Raw genomic sequence first — 16123 nt, forward strand, 5'->3', positions numbered from 1 at the left:
ACCGTCATTGGGGGATAAGCAGATCGTACTAAATTGTACGAATTAGATCGTACGAAATCATACAAATTAGCCACTAAATGAAAAAGTTACGAATTGCCGTGAGATTGTGTTGGACTTTCATATCGTCATGCATCATGCTTATGCTCTGTACTTGACAAGGCCCGGACAGGGAGGGGATCTCATCACAAATAATGCATTTTTTGCTAAATATAATTCCCAAGGTGAACTCATTCCTCAAAAAGGAAACTACATGCTACTCACTGTGGAAGCAATTTCAAACTCGTCAATTTGTCTTGAAACACAACTATGCAAAGTGTTGCAAACTTAACGATTCCGTTAGGGGGTAAGACAGCTGACGCAGATTACCATGTCCGAGAGAAAACTAACAAATGGCAGTACATGGGATGTGCGTTAAATTCTGCATGTGTCTCATCAGACATTTTGGGTGATTGCTGAATAAGATTAAGAGTAGAAACATGACCCATGAAGATGGCACACAGCACAGCTGAGCTGCTGTCCTTGAGCATAGCACTGGGTTGCCATTTAGACACCCAGGACAATGGCGTAACATCTGACTGCATGTTTGAGATGTTCGGGAAAGTATTGTAAAGTCCCCTTGCTGGTTTCCGGAAGGGCTCTAAAGCAGGTTCCCATGTGTGGAGCTGTCTGGAGGCATAATGGGATCATCCGGTAGACTATAAATTCCTCTATGGGCTCTGATTTGCTCAGAATTGTTGGTGCTATCATTGAGATGATCATATTGACCTGTTGACTGACATTCTGCATCTGTCATGGGAGCTAGCAGAGGAGATGGGGGCGCAACCTCTTCAGTCCTGTTAAGTCTGTATCCGTACACCAATGGACTATCAGGTTTTGTACTTGTGGCTGCCTCAACTTCCACCTTTGAGTGAGACCGGTCCCCTCCATCGCTGCTGTCTGTGGGTAGGCACTTGAGGCTGGGATAATGCCCAGACTCAGACATGACCTGCTGAAGCTTCTCCCAGGCAGCCGGTGCATCAACGCCTGCTTGAGCAGCCTGGAAAAGCAGTTGTGCATGTTGGCGGAGCTGGGCGATGTCTCGGTCTGTGGCAGCATTTTGCCGTAGCAGGTCCTGCGTCCTTAAGGTGATGTCCAGCAGTCCCGATTGGCTCAAAATCTCCACTGTATTGAGGAAGCGGCGGTGCCGTGCTGTCCCTTTAAAGGTGTGTGACCCTTTGCCAGAGTCACTTTTCTGTCCTGGGCAATGCTTATGGGGCTCTTTTCTGGTTTGGATTAGATCAACGGAAGAAGGTGGGGAAGGAATCTGAGTGCTTGAAACCGACGGTGAGCTCACGCTGAGGGAGGCAGAGGGACTAGATGGCCGGCATGGACTCCGGTTCTTGTGAGTATCAGTAGAAGTCTCATGGCCTGCAGAAAGTGACCGTGAGAGGGAATGAGAGTTCGAAAGCAAGTTGTTCTCTGGTTGTTTGTGCGGGTGTTGCTTGGACGCTTGCGTGGTTGTGGAAACCTTCTCTCTTTTCTCCTCTGTGCATACTCGCTTACTCAGGCTGTGCTCCTCTGTGTTACTTCCCCGATTTGTTGTAGGTTTTTCTGTGGCTTTCTTACTAGGGTGAGGCGCAATTCGAGGGTAGGAGTTTAGGATAGGGAGGTAAGTGTTTTTGCTCTTCTTTGCATTCTTGCTTTCAGATCTCTGTGGGTGGGATTTGAGGATGTGCAACGGGGTGCTCTGATTGATGCCAGGCTGTTGCAGCAAAAGGACATGGGTGGGAGCTTGACCGCCTGCAGTACCTCCACCCCACGACAGAGATGAAGGAAGGATGTGGTCCTGACCAGACTGCCCAGGCTTAAGGAAAAAAGGGAGGGAAAAACAAAATACCTTCTTGTACAAAACCATCGTATACCTCTTACCATTTGTTTCATTTCCATGCATCATTTTGTTCTTTAACTTTTCTGATTGCTTATTTGATTTTTAGCTTTGGTCCAAAATACAGTGGGCTGCACTGCTGTTTACTTAATACAAAAGATGAAATCAAATTACTGTCTATTGGCGGATATTTTAAAGTGTGCATCAGATATGGAGGAACACATCAAATAAAGTATACCTTGGACTTAACTGCTATAGTTAGAAACCAATGGCAGCCCACACATGACATGCAAGAGAAAAAAACAAGGGCACAATTTATTAATTTGTTCTCTGTTTTAAGTAAATTATGTGCATAATTTACTAGTTGGTTCCCTCATTTTAGGTCAGGGGTGCTCAAATTCAGCCCTGGAGTCCTGCATAGTTTACCTCTAAATCCTGGTATATACTTCTGCGTAGAGTGATCGGTGTGACCCACGGTGCTCTGCAATAACACTTCCGAAAAGCTAGCTGGCAGTGAGGTTTTTATGTTCCTCTGTGTCGAGTTTCTTCACTGGTGTTTTGTTTTTTATGAACGCTACCTAAATGGAAATGTAGCTTAAACTCACTCATTTTTAGATGGGATACAACAGTATCAATCTGGACATCCTTTACAGCACTTGACACTTGTAAACATTCGCTCCAACGGGTGCACGCTGCTCTTGGTCCTGCCCACAGTCGTCAGCGATATTCAGCCGATCAATCACAGAGCAATGTTGTGACATGTAGTTAATTTTTTTTGAGAGGTGCGCGTCAATGTCGGCAACGGTCATGGCGAGGGCTATGCGACCACGCGCAGGCTGTTTGTTTGACACGTTTGTTTGACGCAGAAGAATAAATTAGCCTTAACTCCAATCAGACACACCTGAGCCAGGTAAACAAGCTCCTACTGAGCTTGCTAGAAACATCTTGGCAGGTGTGTTAAGGCAAGTTGGAACTAAACTGTGCAAGACACTGGCCCTCCAGGACCCAGTTTGGGCACCCTTGTTCTAGGTCAAGGGTAGGCAAGATCTGTCCTGAAGAGCCACAGTTCTGCAGCGCCTTAATCCAGCCTTAAAAAAAACTCACTTGACTGTAGTTGTCAAGTAAAGCTGCGATTACACTGCACTTTTTTCCCCATAGACTTCCATTCATTCGCACATGAATGCATCCGACCGGAAACGCAAGCTTGTACAACAAGTTTCATAGTTCACTGCATTGGAAAGTCCTAGCTTGGTGTACTCTAACCTGCACAATCGCATCACATTATTGCGTGAAACCAATTAAAGATCAAAACATCACCTCTCTGGACAGAAATTTAAAACATGGAGCGATCACTTGCTTTTTTAAAATGTCTAATCATGTTGTTTAATCCCGCCCCTTTTTGCAGCGCCGTACTACTGAATTTCACATGCTCAACTCTAGTGTGACCGCAGCTTCACACTCATTCCTTAATTGGGTTGGTGCAAAGTTTTTAGGTTCTCAATGAGCAAACTTGCCCCCCGCTGTAAATTATGCACACAAAATAATCACTACCTCCTAACATGTCAGTGATGGACAATTTCGCTCCTGGAGGGTCAGAGTCCTGCAACATTATTCATAAACACCTGAACATGCTAATCTGTGTCTTCAAGATAACTAGAAAGCTACAGGCAGGAGTGTTTGATTAGGGTTGGGGCTAAACTCTGCAGCACACCGGCCCTCCAGGACCGAACTTGCCCATCCCTGTAACATATGTTGGTGCTTTATTCATCTTCAGTCTATTTATCGTATCTACCTTCTTTTCCTTGTGTGTGCTTCCTTTGTGGTCCTGTCTTGATATGCCGATTTGTAAGTTTTAGCTATCATCAATACCAGGGCTGGCACATCCATAGAGGCGACCTAGGCGGCAGAATAGAGAGGGAGACATCCCCGACACTACCCTCACCACCCGCGCCCTCAGTTATATCCCCGTGTAGGGCAGCAGAATAGAGAGGGCGGCATCCCCGACACTACCCTCACCACCCGCGCTCTCAGTTATACCCCCCCCCCCCTCCCTTCACTTTAGGGTTGAGAGCGGCGCGACCGTCCTTTGCCTAGAGCGGCAGTTCAGCTTGCTCCGGCCCTGATCATTACTTTACAATACATAAAAATTTTGAGAATGCATACTCGTACAGGAAGTATAACCAAATTTTATCTGTGGCCCAATTTTCCTAGAATCAGTAAATGAATTCCTAGATTGTGTGCACAATTTACTAACAAATTAATCAAATGTGTGCACAATTTATTAAATGAGGGAATAGATTAATCAATTGTGCACATGCTCCAGTAAATAAAGGAAACAAATGAATAAATTATGCTTGCTTTTTTATTGCATGTCATGTGTGGGGCTCTGTAGAAATCTCACAAGTAACCAACTGGAAATTATTTGCATTAACAGCAGATCAATTGGTCATCAAAACGGTGTTGCTCATGTGATGCATATGTTGCCAAATTGTCACTACGATACTGATAACCAAAATCCAATATAGCCTTACAATGCCTAAAAACTGTTCATATATCAGCAGCTCATTGCATTTCAGAACAAAGTTTCTTATTCTTACCACTTGGATTGTCTCACCTGCTTCAGCACAACATCCTTAATAATGAATATAGGGGTGAGTTCAGGGGTCCCAGATACCAATATGTGGCTTCCATGCAGAGATCCCTTGTGATTTTGAGGCTCGCTCGCACTGCTCTGCCGGTCATCTGCATCTGTCTGCAAGGAATCTGAGCCAGTGTCTGAGAAAGGAACAAAGCAGTAGGAGGAGCAAGTAAATAGGGTGGAATAGAAAAAGGAGGCAAAAGGAAACAAAAGAAAACAAGGATTGCAGCCTTACAACATTGAAATTGATATTACTTGAGCACATAAGCCTCAAACTTAAATCCTGGAAGGCCGCAGCTCTGCAGTTTTTCTCTAACCCTAATCAAACACAACTGATTCAAATAATCAAGCTGTTAATGACTCTTTTGAACTCCTTGATTACTTGGATCTGGTGGTGGGCAAAGTAAATCTTCATGAAACATTAACGCCTCATTCACACGGGACTTCAGCGTCAACGCTTGACTGAAGGCGTGTCTGAAGTTGGGGCTAACACGATCGTAATAGCAGCGTCAGCCAATGAAATTCAGTCAGCAATAGGCCACTGTCTAGCTGGTGTATTTGCATACAGCGATCTAATTGGCTGACGCTTCTGTCGGCGCTTGAAAAGTTGAGCTAGTCCCAACTTTTGCAGCGAGCAACGCCTCTGAACTGGCGCTGACGGATCCACAATGCAATTCGGCAACGCCTGACATCATAGGGCAGTTTTTTTTCTCAGACCCTGTCAGTCCAACGCAGATTTGCCAAGTCTCGACACGCTTTTAAAATGACCATTGTTTTGAATCGCTTTAGTCACGTGATCTGGTGTATTAAAACACTTAATTCACGTGACCTGAGTGTTTCGAATCACCTTAGTCATGTGATCTGTGTGTTTCGGATTATGATTCGACACAGTGTTTAGAAACACTTGCACGTAGGGATCTCAACACTGTGTCAAAACGTCAGTTTCTTGTCAGTCATCCCAACTTGGATCAGGTGTGTTTAATTAGGGTTGGAGCAAAACTGTGCAGAGCTGCGGCCCTCCAGAAATTGAGTTCCCATGCTTTAGCATCAAAATAGTCCACTACATTGTTAACAACTAACAGATCTGGCACTTTCAATAGCAAACAATTATAGTATGCACATAAAAACAAGAATACATCCATTAAACCTCCTTGTACAAACACTTTCAGTTAAAAAAAATTGTCAACAATATCAACAAGTTAAAATATATTTAAATATAAACAAGAATATGAACAAGCTAAATTAAGTAGGATATGGCTCACACAGTCCAAACCTGAACCCAGCTCAGCACCTTTGTCTTTAAAAGTTTCCACTGATCAGTACGGTTTACTACAATACATTACACATTTATTTCAGTTTTCACTGTCAAATGTACAAGAGTAGTGGACCATACCAATTTTTGCCACTCTTTACCTATAAGTTGCAACCCAAATCACATACTTATGCACTATTCTACGCTATTTTATAGTATTAATAGTGTAAATAGTGCATTCACACTGAAAACTTAAAAAAAAACTGAAAAATTCACTGAAAAAAAAATAAGTGCACTTTAAATACCCGGATGATGTACTTATTCATTCAATAAAATGAAGTGTGGAAAGATGGACTTAACGGCCTCTGCTTTGCCCACGTAGTGGAAGGGGTGGAGCTTTCAGGCAATGACATTGGATTACTTTATTTATTTTGGATTGTGAAAACAAAATACTTCTACGAGAGTTATGATACTGCCACCGGATTGTAAATGCTGTTAATGATTTGCATGGAAACGATTTAAATTTCCACTTAGTAAAAAAAAGTGTTTCATTTGGGACGACACTACATACACTATGCTGTTGAGTGTGTAAGTGAATAAGTACATAGTGGATAAGAGCAGAGTAGATAGTGTGCCATTTGAGACGCAGCTCTAGAGTACCTAGCGGTACCAAAAGGGTAGAGCTAGACTCACTGCTAAACACTATTGGTTTACAGATTAATCATCACCAGCATGTTCAACAAAACAAGGGAACTACAACACAGGAAGCACCATTTTTAAATATGTAGTCAAAACATGACAAAGTAATAATACAACAAGTAATGAACCATGCTCAAACTAAGATAGTCCTTTTCTTGTGACAAACAGCCAATTGTCACAAACATATCTGCTGTTTGTCCTATGGTCGATGGGCCGTTGTCAGGTGCGAAAGTGTTGAAAGTATGAGTGGTGCCACAACATATTAATGTTTGCATGTGCCTGCAGTGCATCTATTCATTCATTCATTTTCTTTTCAGCTTAGTCCCTTTATTAATCTGGGGTCGCCATAGTGGAATGAACCGCCAACCTATCCAGCACGTTTCTACGCAGCGGATGGCCTTTCAACCGCAACCCATCCCTGGGAAACATCCACAAACACTCATTCACACCCACACACTATGTACAATTTAGCCTACCCAGTTCACCTGTACCGCATGTCTTTGGATGGTGGGGTAAACCAGAGCACCTGGAGGAAACCCAAGTCTAAACCATCTACCTTTTTCTTCCATGAAAAATAAAATATTTTCCAGAACATTTAAGTACTTAAGATTTATTCTTTTTTTCAAACAAAGCAAGGATAGGTTATATAAACTCCAGTACAGACCAAATGTTTGGACACACCTTCTCATTCAAAGAGTTTTCTTTATTTTCATGACTATGAAAATTGTAGATTCACATCAAAACTATGAATTAACACATGTGGAATTATATACATAATAAAAAAGTGTGAAACAACTGAAAATATGTCATATTCTAGGTTCTTCAAAGTAGCCACCTTTTGCTTTGATTACTGCTTTACATACTCTTGGCATTCTCTTGATGAGCTTTAAGAGGTAGTCCCCTGAAGCGGTTTTTACTTCACAGGTGTGCCCTTTCAGGTTTAAAAAGTGGGCTTCCTTTGTCTTATAAATGGGGTTGGAACCATCAGTTATGTTGTGCAGAAGTCAGGTGGATACACAGCTGATAGTCCTATTGTATAGACTGTTAGAATTTGTATTATGGCAAGAAAAAAGCAGTAAAGTAAAGAAGTAAAGAAAAACGAGTGGCCATCAATACTTTAAAAATGTAGTTCATCCGAGTCACCAGCCTCAGAAATCGCAGAGCGACAGCAGCTCAGATTAGAGACCAGGTCAGACACATCTCAGTCTCCTCTTAACAGTTGTTCTAGAGATGTGTCTGTGTGAATCAGGCCTTCATGGTAGAATATCTGCTAGGAAACCACTGCTAAGGACAGACAACAAGCAGAAGAGACTTGTTTGGGCTAAAGAACACAAGGAATGGACATTAGACCAGTGGAAATCTGTGCTTTGGTCTGATGAGTCCAAATTTGAGATCTTTGATTCCAGCCAACGTGTCTTTGTACGACGCAGAAAAGGTGAACGCACGGACTCTACATGTCTGGTTCCCACATTTTTTTTTCTGTATTATTGCCGGTCCACAAGTGTGAGAGATCACTTATTTGTAGTCGCTTTTCTAACATATGTCTTCTAATAAAGTACATTAAATGAGAGGTTACGGTGAGGGACAGTACGAGTAAAAAACTGGTAGCGGATGTCTACTCTTTTATTGGATTACTCTCACCTTTGACCGCAGAACATACCTGCAGCAGAATATTGTTCTTGCTCTTTGGATTTATTTTCATTAAAAAGAGATTACAGCAGGAGTTATTCCAACCTTTGTTCACCATTCGACTACCAAGAGAGTCTGATTCATTGACAAATTGCTGTACATATAATGGATTGAACAGGACTAAAATAATTTTGTACATTCACAGAAACCTGGTGGGTGAATTCCTGGATTCCTTTGTGGTTTTTGGATATATGGTACATTGGGACAATTGTTTTTAATACACTGCTTGGTTTGAGCCTGCTGTATTATTTGTCATAATAGTGTGATTTAAGTCTCTTTCACTCCTTTTCCACTAGCATGAACCGGGTGCTAGTTCAGAGCAAGTGCTTTTGTCAATTCGGAGTTGATTTTTTTTGTCAAGCCTTCTGAGAACCACCATCTTATCTTTCCCAGTAAAGCAAATGTAGAAGCACCAAACATGCCATCATCAGTGTTATTAATGCTAACACTGCCCCTGATGCATGTGCTTCTTACTTCTAGCCAGGGGCAGATCTAGAAAATGATTTATTTATGGGGTGGCATGAAAATTATGAAGAGTGGCAACACTGATTTGGATCTGACGACTTTGCTGTTTAGTTGTAACTAGCAAGGCACTATCTAAAGAAACCCTACAAAAATGTTATGTAGGCTTAATAAGTAGTCATAGGTGTACCGTAGACCTGAATGCAACATACTTGTGTGACCAATTCAATATCTTGATTTGTTGATTAACTTTATTTCGTCATAATTTACTATAATAACATACTTTATGCTTCAGATTCATAACAGCTCGTTTGTTTGCATGTCCATTGCCAGGGTTTAAAAATTTTGAGCTCAGGGGATTTAAAATATATATATTATTTATTATTTTATTGTGCTAAATGAGTGGCTACAAATAAAAATATATGATTTGTTTCATTCAGCAATACTTACATTTTTTGGTGAAACAATTTTACATAGGATTTGATATGTGAAGGACGATTGACAACTTATCCTCAATATGATTAGCATAAATGTTTAATGGATGTTCATAAAGAATGACTTCCACTGTAAGTTTAATAAACTTATTGAAATAGCCAACATCCTTTCCAGAGTTTTAATTTATTGTTCTACCCACTGTATCCATCAAGAGTAATTCATTTGAGAGTTTCATATAAATAATATGATGGTCGTTGTGTTTATCTTACCAAATATGGTCAAATCAATTCAGATTTTTTTGATTGCCATCTGTTGGTGCCGTCGATACAGTGTTGACAAATATTACTATGAACAAACAAACAAAACCTATTCCCCAAAAAAATTACCCATAACCAAATTTGTTTAAATATATTTTACAAAAAGGATATGAAATCGTTAACCCAAAACTTAATTTTTTATATTTCATTAAGGTACAAACTACGCTGTCAGTATAAGTATTAAAACAGAAGTCCAACGACGCTTAAAATGACTAGACCTGGCAACATGGAAGAGTGGAGGCTGCTGCTGCATGAAACAAAAAAAAAACAGTTATGTTCTTCATTCATTCATTCATTCATTTTATTTTCAGATTAGTCCCTTTATTAATGCGGGGTCGCAACAGGTCAGCTATTTATCAAGACAACGACAAGGTTTGTTTGAGCTCCGGTTGACCATGGCTCATTATTATATGTATATATATTATTATGGTGTAATGTCTCGGCTGTGTATTTAAAATGGCGCTTCCTTTGTTTTCCTTCTCCTGCTTGTGTACGTGCCAGTGAAGCTTCTCTGTAAACCAATAGCATTCAGCTGTGTGTCTAGCTCTGCCTTTTAGTACCCTTTTGTTGTGCTAGTTACTTTTTGCAAAGGGTACCCAAAAAGTGGTATGATACGGTTTGCTTTTTGGTACTTTTTAACAGTGGAAACAGGCATAAAAGCGTAACGACCTTACCTTACCACTCAATAGAAACAGGCCATTTAAGAACCAATTTTCCAGGTTCAGAGCTGGGTTTTGGATGTCAAAAAAACAAGATTCTTAGATATCAACAATCACTCTGAACTCTCAGATCCTCTAATAAACAACTTCTGTACATTCCCCCACACACCTGAAGCTGAAAGACAGGGTAGCTTACTTTTTCAGTAACTGTTCTTAGACTTTGAAACCGCCTACCTCAGGAAATTAGATCAGACCCTTCCATTTTAGTTTGAATTTGCAGTTAAAGACTTGTTATTCATGACATTTGATTAATATACGTGTTGGTTGTTTAATTGGTAAGTCTCGACCTACAGTCGAAAAATATTCCTCTTGACTTTAATCTTAATGTTGGTCTTGTAAAGCTCTTTATTATACTTCAATGTTTTGTAATGTGACTTTACTTGTAAAGATGCACTTGGTGGAAAGGAGATATTAGGAGGTGAGTGTTACAGTAATTCTGGTACTTTTTGACAGTGGAAAACAGGCATAAAAGCATACCGACCCATACCGTACCACTTAGTGGAAACAGGCCATTCAAGAACCAATTTTCCTGGTTCAGAGCTGGGTCTTTGGAATTTGAAAAACCAAGATCCTAAGATCAAGAACAATCACCCTAAACTCTCTGAAGCTAAAAGAAAGGGCAGCTTACTTTTCAGTAACTGGTCTTAGACTTTGGAACCACCTTCCTCAGGACATTAAATCAGACCTTTCCATTTTAGTAATTATTTTGCTGTTAAAGACTTGTTTGCATTCATGACATTTGATAAATATATATGTTGGTTATTTGTTTACAGTCTTGACCTACAGTTTGTAGTTGTATTCTTTCTTGTCTTTAATCGTAATGTTGGTCTTGTATAGCTCTTTGTTACACACCAGTGTTTTTTAAATGTGACTTTACTTGTGGTAAGCACTTGGTGGAAAGAGGAAATTAGCAGGTGAGTGTTACAGTAGTTCTGTCAATACTCACCCGAGTAACCAGAGTCTTTCTCAGAGCAGCGGGAGCCACGTCCAGTTGATTCCTGTTCAGTGTGTGCTCTGGCTCTTGAAGCCAAAAGGGCGGCACTGTTGCTTTTGTCCTTAGCGTTTTTACTGGCTGGACGGGAGGTGCGTTCCCTCTCCCCTACACACCCTTGAGCATCACCTCTTGGTTCCTTGGGCATCCCGGGCCCTGAAGACAAAGAGATACAGCTGGGCAGACAGTGGCCTCAAGCAGAACTTATTTACCCATTTCTAAGCAGAGTTTGTTCTCAAGGTCATACAAACATGTTTGATCAGTAGCACTGATAAGATGAGTTTATGTCCAAAATGGCCACAAATGGTGAACTTTGAAAATCATCTTTTAACATCTACCTAAGGGACAGATTTTAAATTAATTCAATTCATCTTTATTTCTATAGTGCTTTTACGATGTAGATTGTGTCAAAGTAGATTAACATAGATGTTCTAGTACATTGAAATGGTTTCAGTCCAGTTTTCAGTTGAAGTTCAGTTTTGTGTGGTTTAATTTTCACTGCCGAAGGTCCAAACACTGAAGAGAAAATCCATCGATGTGCAGTTTACAAGTCTTAATTGCTTAAAACGTAATTATTCACCAATCTAGGTATATTGTGTTATGTAAGATGCTTTCAGAATGAACTTATTTCAAGAGAAATATATTCAAATTCAATTTATAAAGCACACATTCTGTCACTAGTCAAAGTTTACATCAATTAATTACTAGTCATTATTACACAACAATTATTGTGGTTTTTTTCAATTTTTCTTTCATTATGTAATTCTGCTTTTACACAATCTACTTTGTAAACCTAACTATAGTCATAAAGATAAATTGAAATGTAATTGAACAGCTACATTATGTACAGTTTATACACACACTGAACTCACAGGTGATACAGAACATTTATTAGCCGGCACCATTTCTTTTTTTTTTTAAATATTTCCCAAATTATGTTAAACGGAGCAAGGAATTTTTTTAGTATTTCCTAAAATATTTAAATCAATCTTATTTGTTTTATATTAGCTAGATTAGAAGCAGAATAATAATAATAATAATAATAATAATAATAATGATAATGATAATGATAATAAAAGTATATGATCAATAATATTAGCCCACTTATCGATTTTTTTCAATCGTCTACAGAACAAACCACTGTTAGACAATGATTTGCCCAATTACCCTAACTTGCCTAGTTAACCTAATAAGCCTTCAAATGTCCCTTTAAGCTGAATAGTATCTTGAAAATTATCTAGTAAAATATTATTTACTGTTATCATGGAGAAAATAAAAGAAATCAGTTATTAGAAATTAGTTATTAAAACTATTATGTTTAGAAATGTGTGCGTTAAACGGAAAATGGGGGGGAAATTACAGGGAGGAGAATAATTGAGGAGGGTTAATAATTCTGACTTCAACTGTATATGACGGTGATCATAGTGAAATGTTTTTTCCAGCACATTAACGTTCATGTGTGCTTATATTTTGTGGGATTTTATGTGTTAGACACTTTATTCACAGAACTGATACTTTCAACTTATTTCTGGTTGGATTAGACAAGCAGATACATTTGAGGGGCATCAATGGATACACATATTTTTGCCATCATATATTGCATGTATGTATTTCTGGCATTTGCCAACAGGAGAACACCAGACAATTCCCTGAATACTGTGACTGCACATTCTAAAGGTTCATTCAGATTCTGACAGATTTCAGTTTTAATTATAGAAAAGTATTTTAACTTAATGCATTTTATGTAGTGTTGATCAACGTAGTATTGTGCATTCCACTATAACTGCTTTAATTGTCATAATGCATTAAAAAATTTGCACAATATTTGTAAGTTGTGAAGAATTGTGAAAAATGCATTCTTTTATAAATATTTAACATTTTAGTATAAGACCATTCATTCATTCATTCATTCATTAGTTTTCTGTTCGGCTTAATCCCCTTTAATCATGAGGGGTCGCCACAGCGGAATGAACCGCCAACTTATCCATCATATGTTTTACATAGCGGATGTCCTTCCAGTTGCAACCCAGTACTGGGAAACACCCATACTCATGCATACACATACACTACGGACAATTTAGTTTATTCAATTCACCTATAGCGCATGTCTTTGAACTGTTGAAACCCATGCCAACACAGGGAGAACATGCAAACTCAGAAAATGCAACATAGAAATGCCAACTGGCCCAGCCGGGACTCAAACCAGCCACTTTCTTGCTGTGTGGGAACAGTGCTAACCACTGAGCCACCGTCCCACCCCAAAATAAGACCATATATTTATCATTTGATCGTATTGTCAATATTGAGTGAGAGTTAAAGAAAAAAGTGAAAGCTTTGAATGTTACCATGTTTTGTAACCATGTCGTTACTACATTTACCACTTTTTTCCTCTTTTTTTATTTGGAAAGTACATTTTGTAGTTTTCTTTTTGCCAATAGTAAAACATCAACTAAAATCAGTTCAAACAGTGTGTGAGACAAGAAAAAAAGGCTAAATAAATATGATCTACTAACGTTATTTTTTAGCACAACTTCATAGATCGCTGTACAAAAATAAAGGTATTTTTAGTATTTTATAACACCTACAGATGTTCCATTTATACCCTGGTAATACATGACCTAATAGGTAATATTTTTATGATAATATGTCTAAAATAAATAAATATATATAGTAAAAATCTGGGTAAAAAAAAAGAAGCAACTTAAATTATCTCTCATGGGTCAAAACTGACCTGACAGTTTTGCAAGCATTAAGAACTTAGCATTTCATTTATTTAACAATCATACTCCTGCCATAATGCTATTTGTTCCAGTTTTAAAATAAATATTAAAGTCCCTTGTATTTTTTCCATGGTTAATGGGGATTTAGACACTTACTAGTGCTTTTATAAAATGTTTCTAATTAAAGGTCTAGAATCATTACTCTAAAATGAAATTGAATTTACAGACAAGCCATTGTGTTACCAGCACATCTGACACCAAGACCTATCTCTGAATAGAAAATCAATCAGAACTGAGAGTGAAACTTCACAACCAACACAGTCAGCTGTTCTTTACACTTAATAATATTTGTGATGGGCCTAAATTACACATCCAAAAACTGAAAAAGCAAACTAGCAATAATTAAAACAGTTATAAATTAGTAATAGCAGCTCCAAAGGAGAACTGTTATTCAGTGAACTAAATATGCAGTCTAATCAGCAAACATCTGAAACATATCTTTAATAGTTCTTGTAATATTCCGTGGCATTAATGATCCTGCCAGAAGGAAGGTTATTTATTCAGACATAAACTAACACACACACACTGAGAGCTCATAGCCCTCCCTTTCCCGGACTGTTATGTAATAGGCTACTACAACAACAGCCGGGCTCAGTCTCCACTTCCTCCTGTTGAAACTACATAACAGCGGCTAAGTAACGTGCCATTGCGACCTGCCCGGACAATTTTCATGTGCAAATAAATCTGAAGCTTATGAAACATGTCAGTCAAACACATAATCATTGAGTTGTGTGTTAAAAAAATACAAGTGCACAAGACATCATTTGTTTGCAAGGTAGTTAAAGAGATAGTTCACCCTAAAATGAAGAGTAACTCACCATTCACGTGTGGTTTTAAACCTTTATATGAGTTCTGTTGAACACAAAATAATATATTTTGAAGAATGCTGATAGCCTGTTACCATTAAAGTCAATACTATGGAAGTAAATGGTTACAGGTTTCCAGAATAAAAAAAAGAAAGTCAAATTTGAAAGATGAGTAAACGATGACAGACGTTTTAGGTGAACTATCCCTTTAAAAAATAAGTACCACATCAGCGTTGCCTACCTTATTGATGTACAGCACAAATGTTTGAGTCTTCTCCGTCCAAGGGAGCACACACACACTCTCCTAACTACCTGTCCAGGGGCAGTCTGTGCCTCCCGTCATCTCGCTGACAAGGATGAAGACCACCCAGCGTGACAGAAACACATCACCTTTGCTTGTACTTTTTTCAGATTGTCTCCAGCCTTCAGCCTCCTCCAGCACCGCACTTCAAAACTGCCGACTGACAACTCCACCTGCCTCAAGCCCCGCCCATCCACACGGGTCCCCCTTACTCGCGTGATTGATAGGTCGCTGAGCCAATAGCAGCAGAGGGGTTCCGTCTAATCCCTCCCAACGCACGAGTGACGTAGGGGAGTGAGTGGCATGGCCAATCCTGTGAGCAGGCACGTGGAGAGGAGGAACGAGACGGTATGACAGGACGCAACTCAACGGACACGAAACATAACCAGACGGAGGAGTGGCGACGAAACCACGCATTAGCGTAACTAGATTTGTATGGCGTGCGGAATGGGTCAATAACTTGACGCTGCAACGTGCACTCGTCTCACTGAACGTGACGTCTGCGTCTGCCGAACGTGACGTCTGCGTCTGCCGAACGTGACGTCTGCGTCTGCCGAACGTGTCGTCTGCGTCTGCCACATTACTGTTCCGCTGCTTTAACGTGACGTCTGCGTCACGTCTGCTTCAAGGGTTTGCAGCACATTGCTCTTATTTCTGCATTATTATACCTATTCATTCTCTATCAGTGTTTTCACTTATCCACAGTTATGTTTCATTTGCAATTGAGTGCTTTTTACCTTTCTTATTTATAGTTTTTTATTCCAAATGGTAAATATTTATACAAATGATTTAAACATTTTGGTATGCCATATATGGTTATTCCTATATTTCTTCTTTTATTGTGGTTACAGCTGATTGGTGTGTGTGTCTACAGTTTGCAGCAGTTTGTGTGCACACCTGATGGCTGTGTTTGACCTATAGTTCATGTGTGTGCTCATTTGAAGGCCTTTGCTTTGAAATTGCAAGGAAATTCCATTATGAAAAATGTCTGTGTCAAAAGCATCCAAGTGTGTTTAGTGATTTGCAAATGACTGTGTGTAATGTTTTGCAAACAGTATGAAGCCATGTGCCTACAGTTGTGCAGATCTAGCCTTGTGTTTTGCTCCATGATTGTACGGTTTTGCTAGTTGTAGGAAAAGTTTAATTTTAGTGTGTTAGCAATCATGAAAA

At 39.4% G+C, this 16123-nt stretch overlaps 1 protein-coding gene across 2 annotated transcripts in view; it reads right to left on the reverse strand.

Annotated features, from left to right (window-relative positions):
* Positions 1-15118, reverse strand: part of si:ch211-132b12.7 — a 16301-nt gene extending 1183 nt beyond the window's left edge. Inside the window, exons 1-4 of one of the 2 annotated variants that reach the window (XR_012393733.1) lie at positions 14894-15118; positions 11022-11222; positions 4479-4639; positions 132-1843 (exon numbers count right to left, since the gene is read on the reverse strand). Coding sequence is in view for 1 of the 2 variants with exons in the window: in NM_001045055.1 (NP_001038520.1) it covers positions 638-1843; positions 4479-4639; positions 11022-11214 (1560 nt within the window). In the remaining variant the exon portion in view is untranslated. Of the gene's footprint in view, positions 1-7; positions 1844-4478; positions 4640-11021; positions 11223-14893 lie in introns of those variants that run through there. The other variant, NM_001045055.1, reaches the window with a different exon arrangement.
* Between the last annotated feature and the right edge of the window lie 1005 nt (positions 15119-16123).

This window comes from Danio rerio, chromosome 18, assembly GCF_049306965.1.
Source record: "Danio rerio strain Tuebingen ecotype United States chromosome 18, GRCz12tu, whole genome shotgun sequence".
In the NCBI taxonomy this organism is placed as follows: domain Eukaryota; kingdom Metazoa; phylum Chordata; class Actinopteri; order Cypriniformes; family Danionidae; genus Danio; species Danio rerio.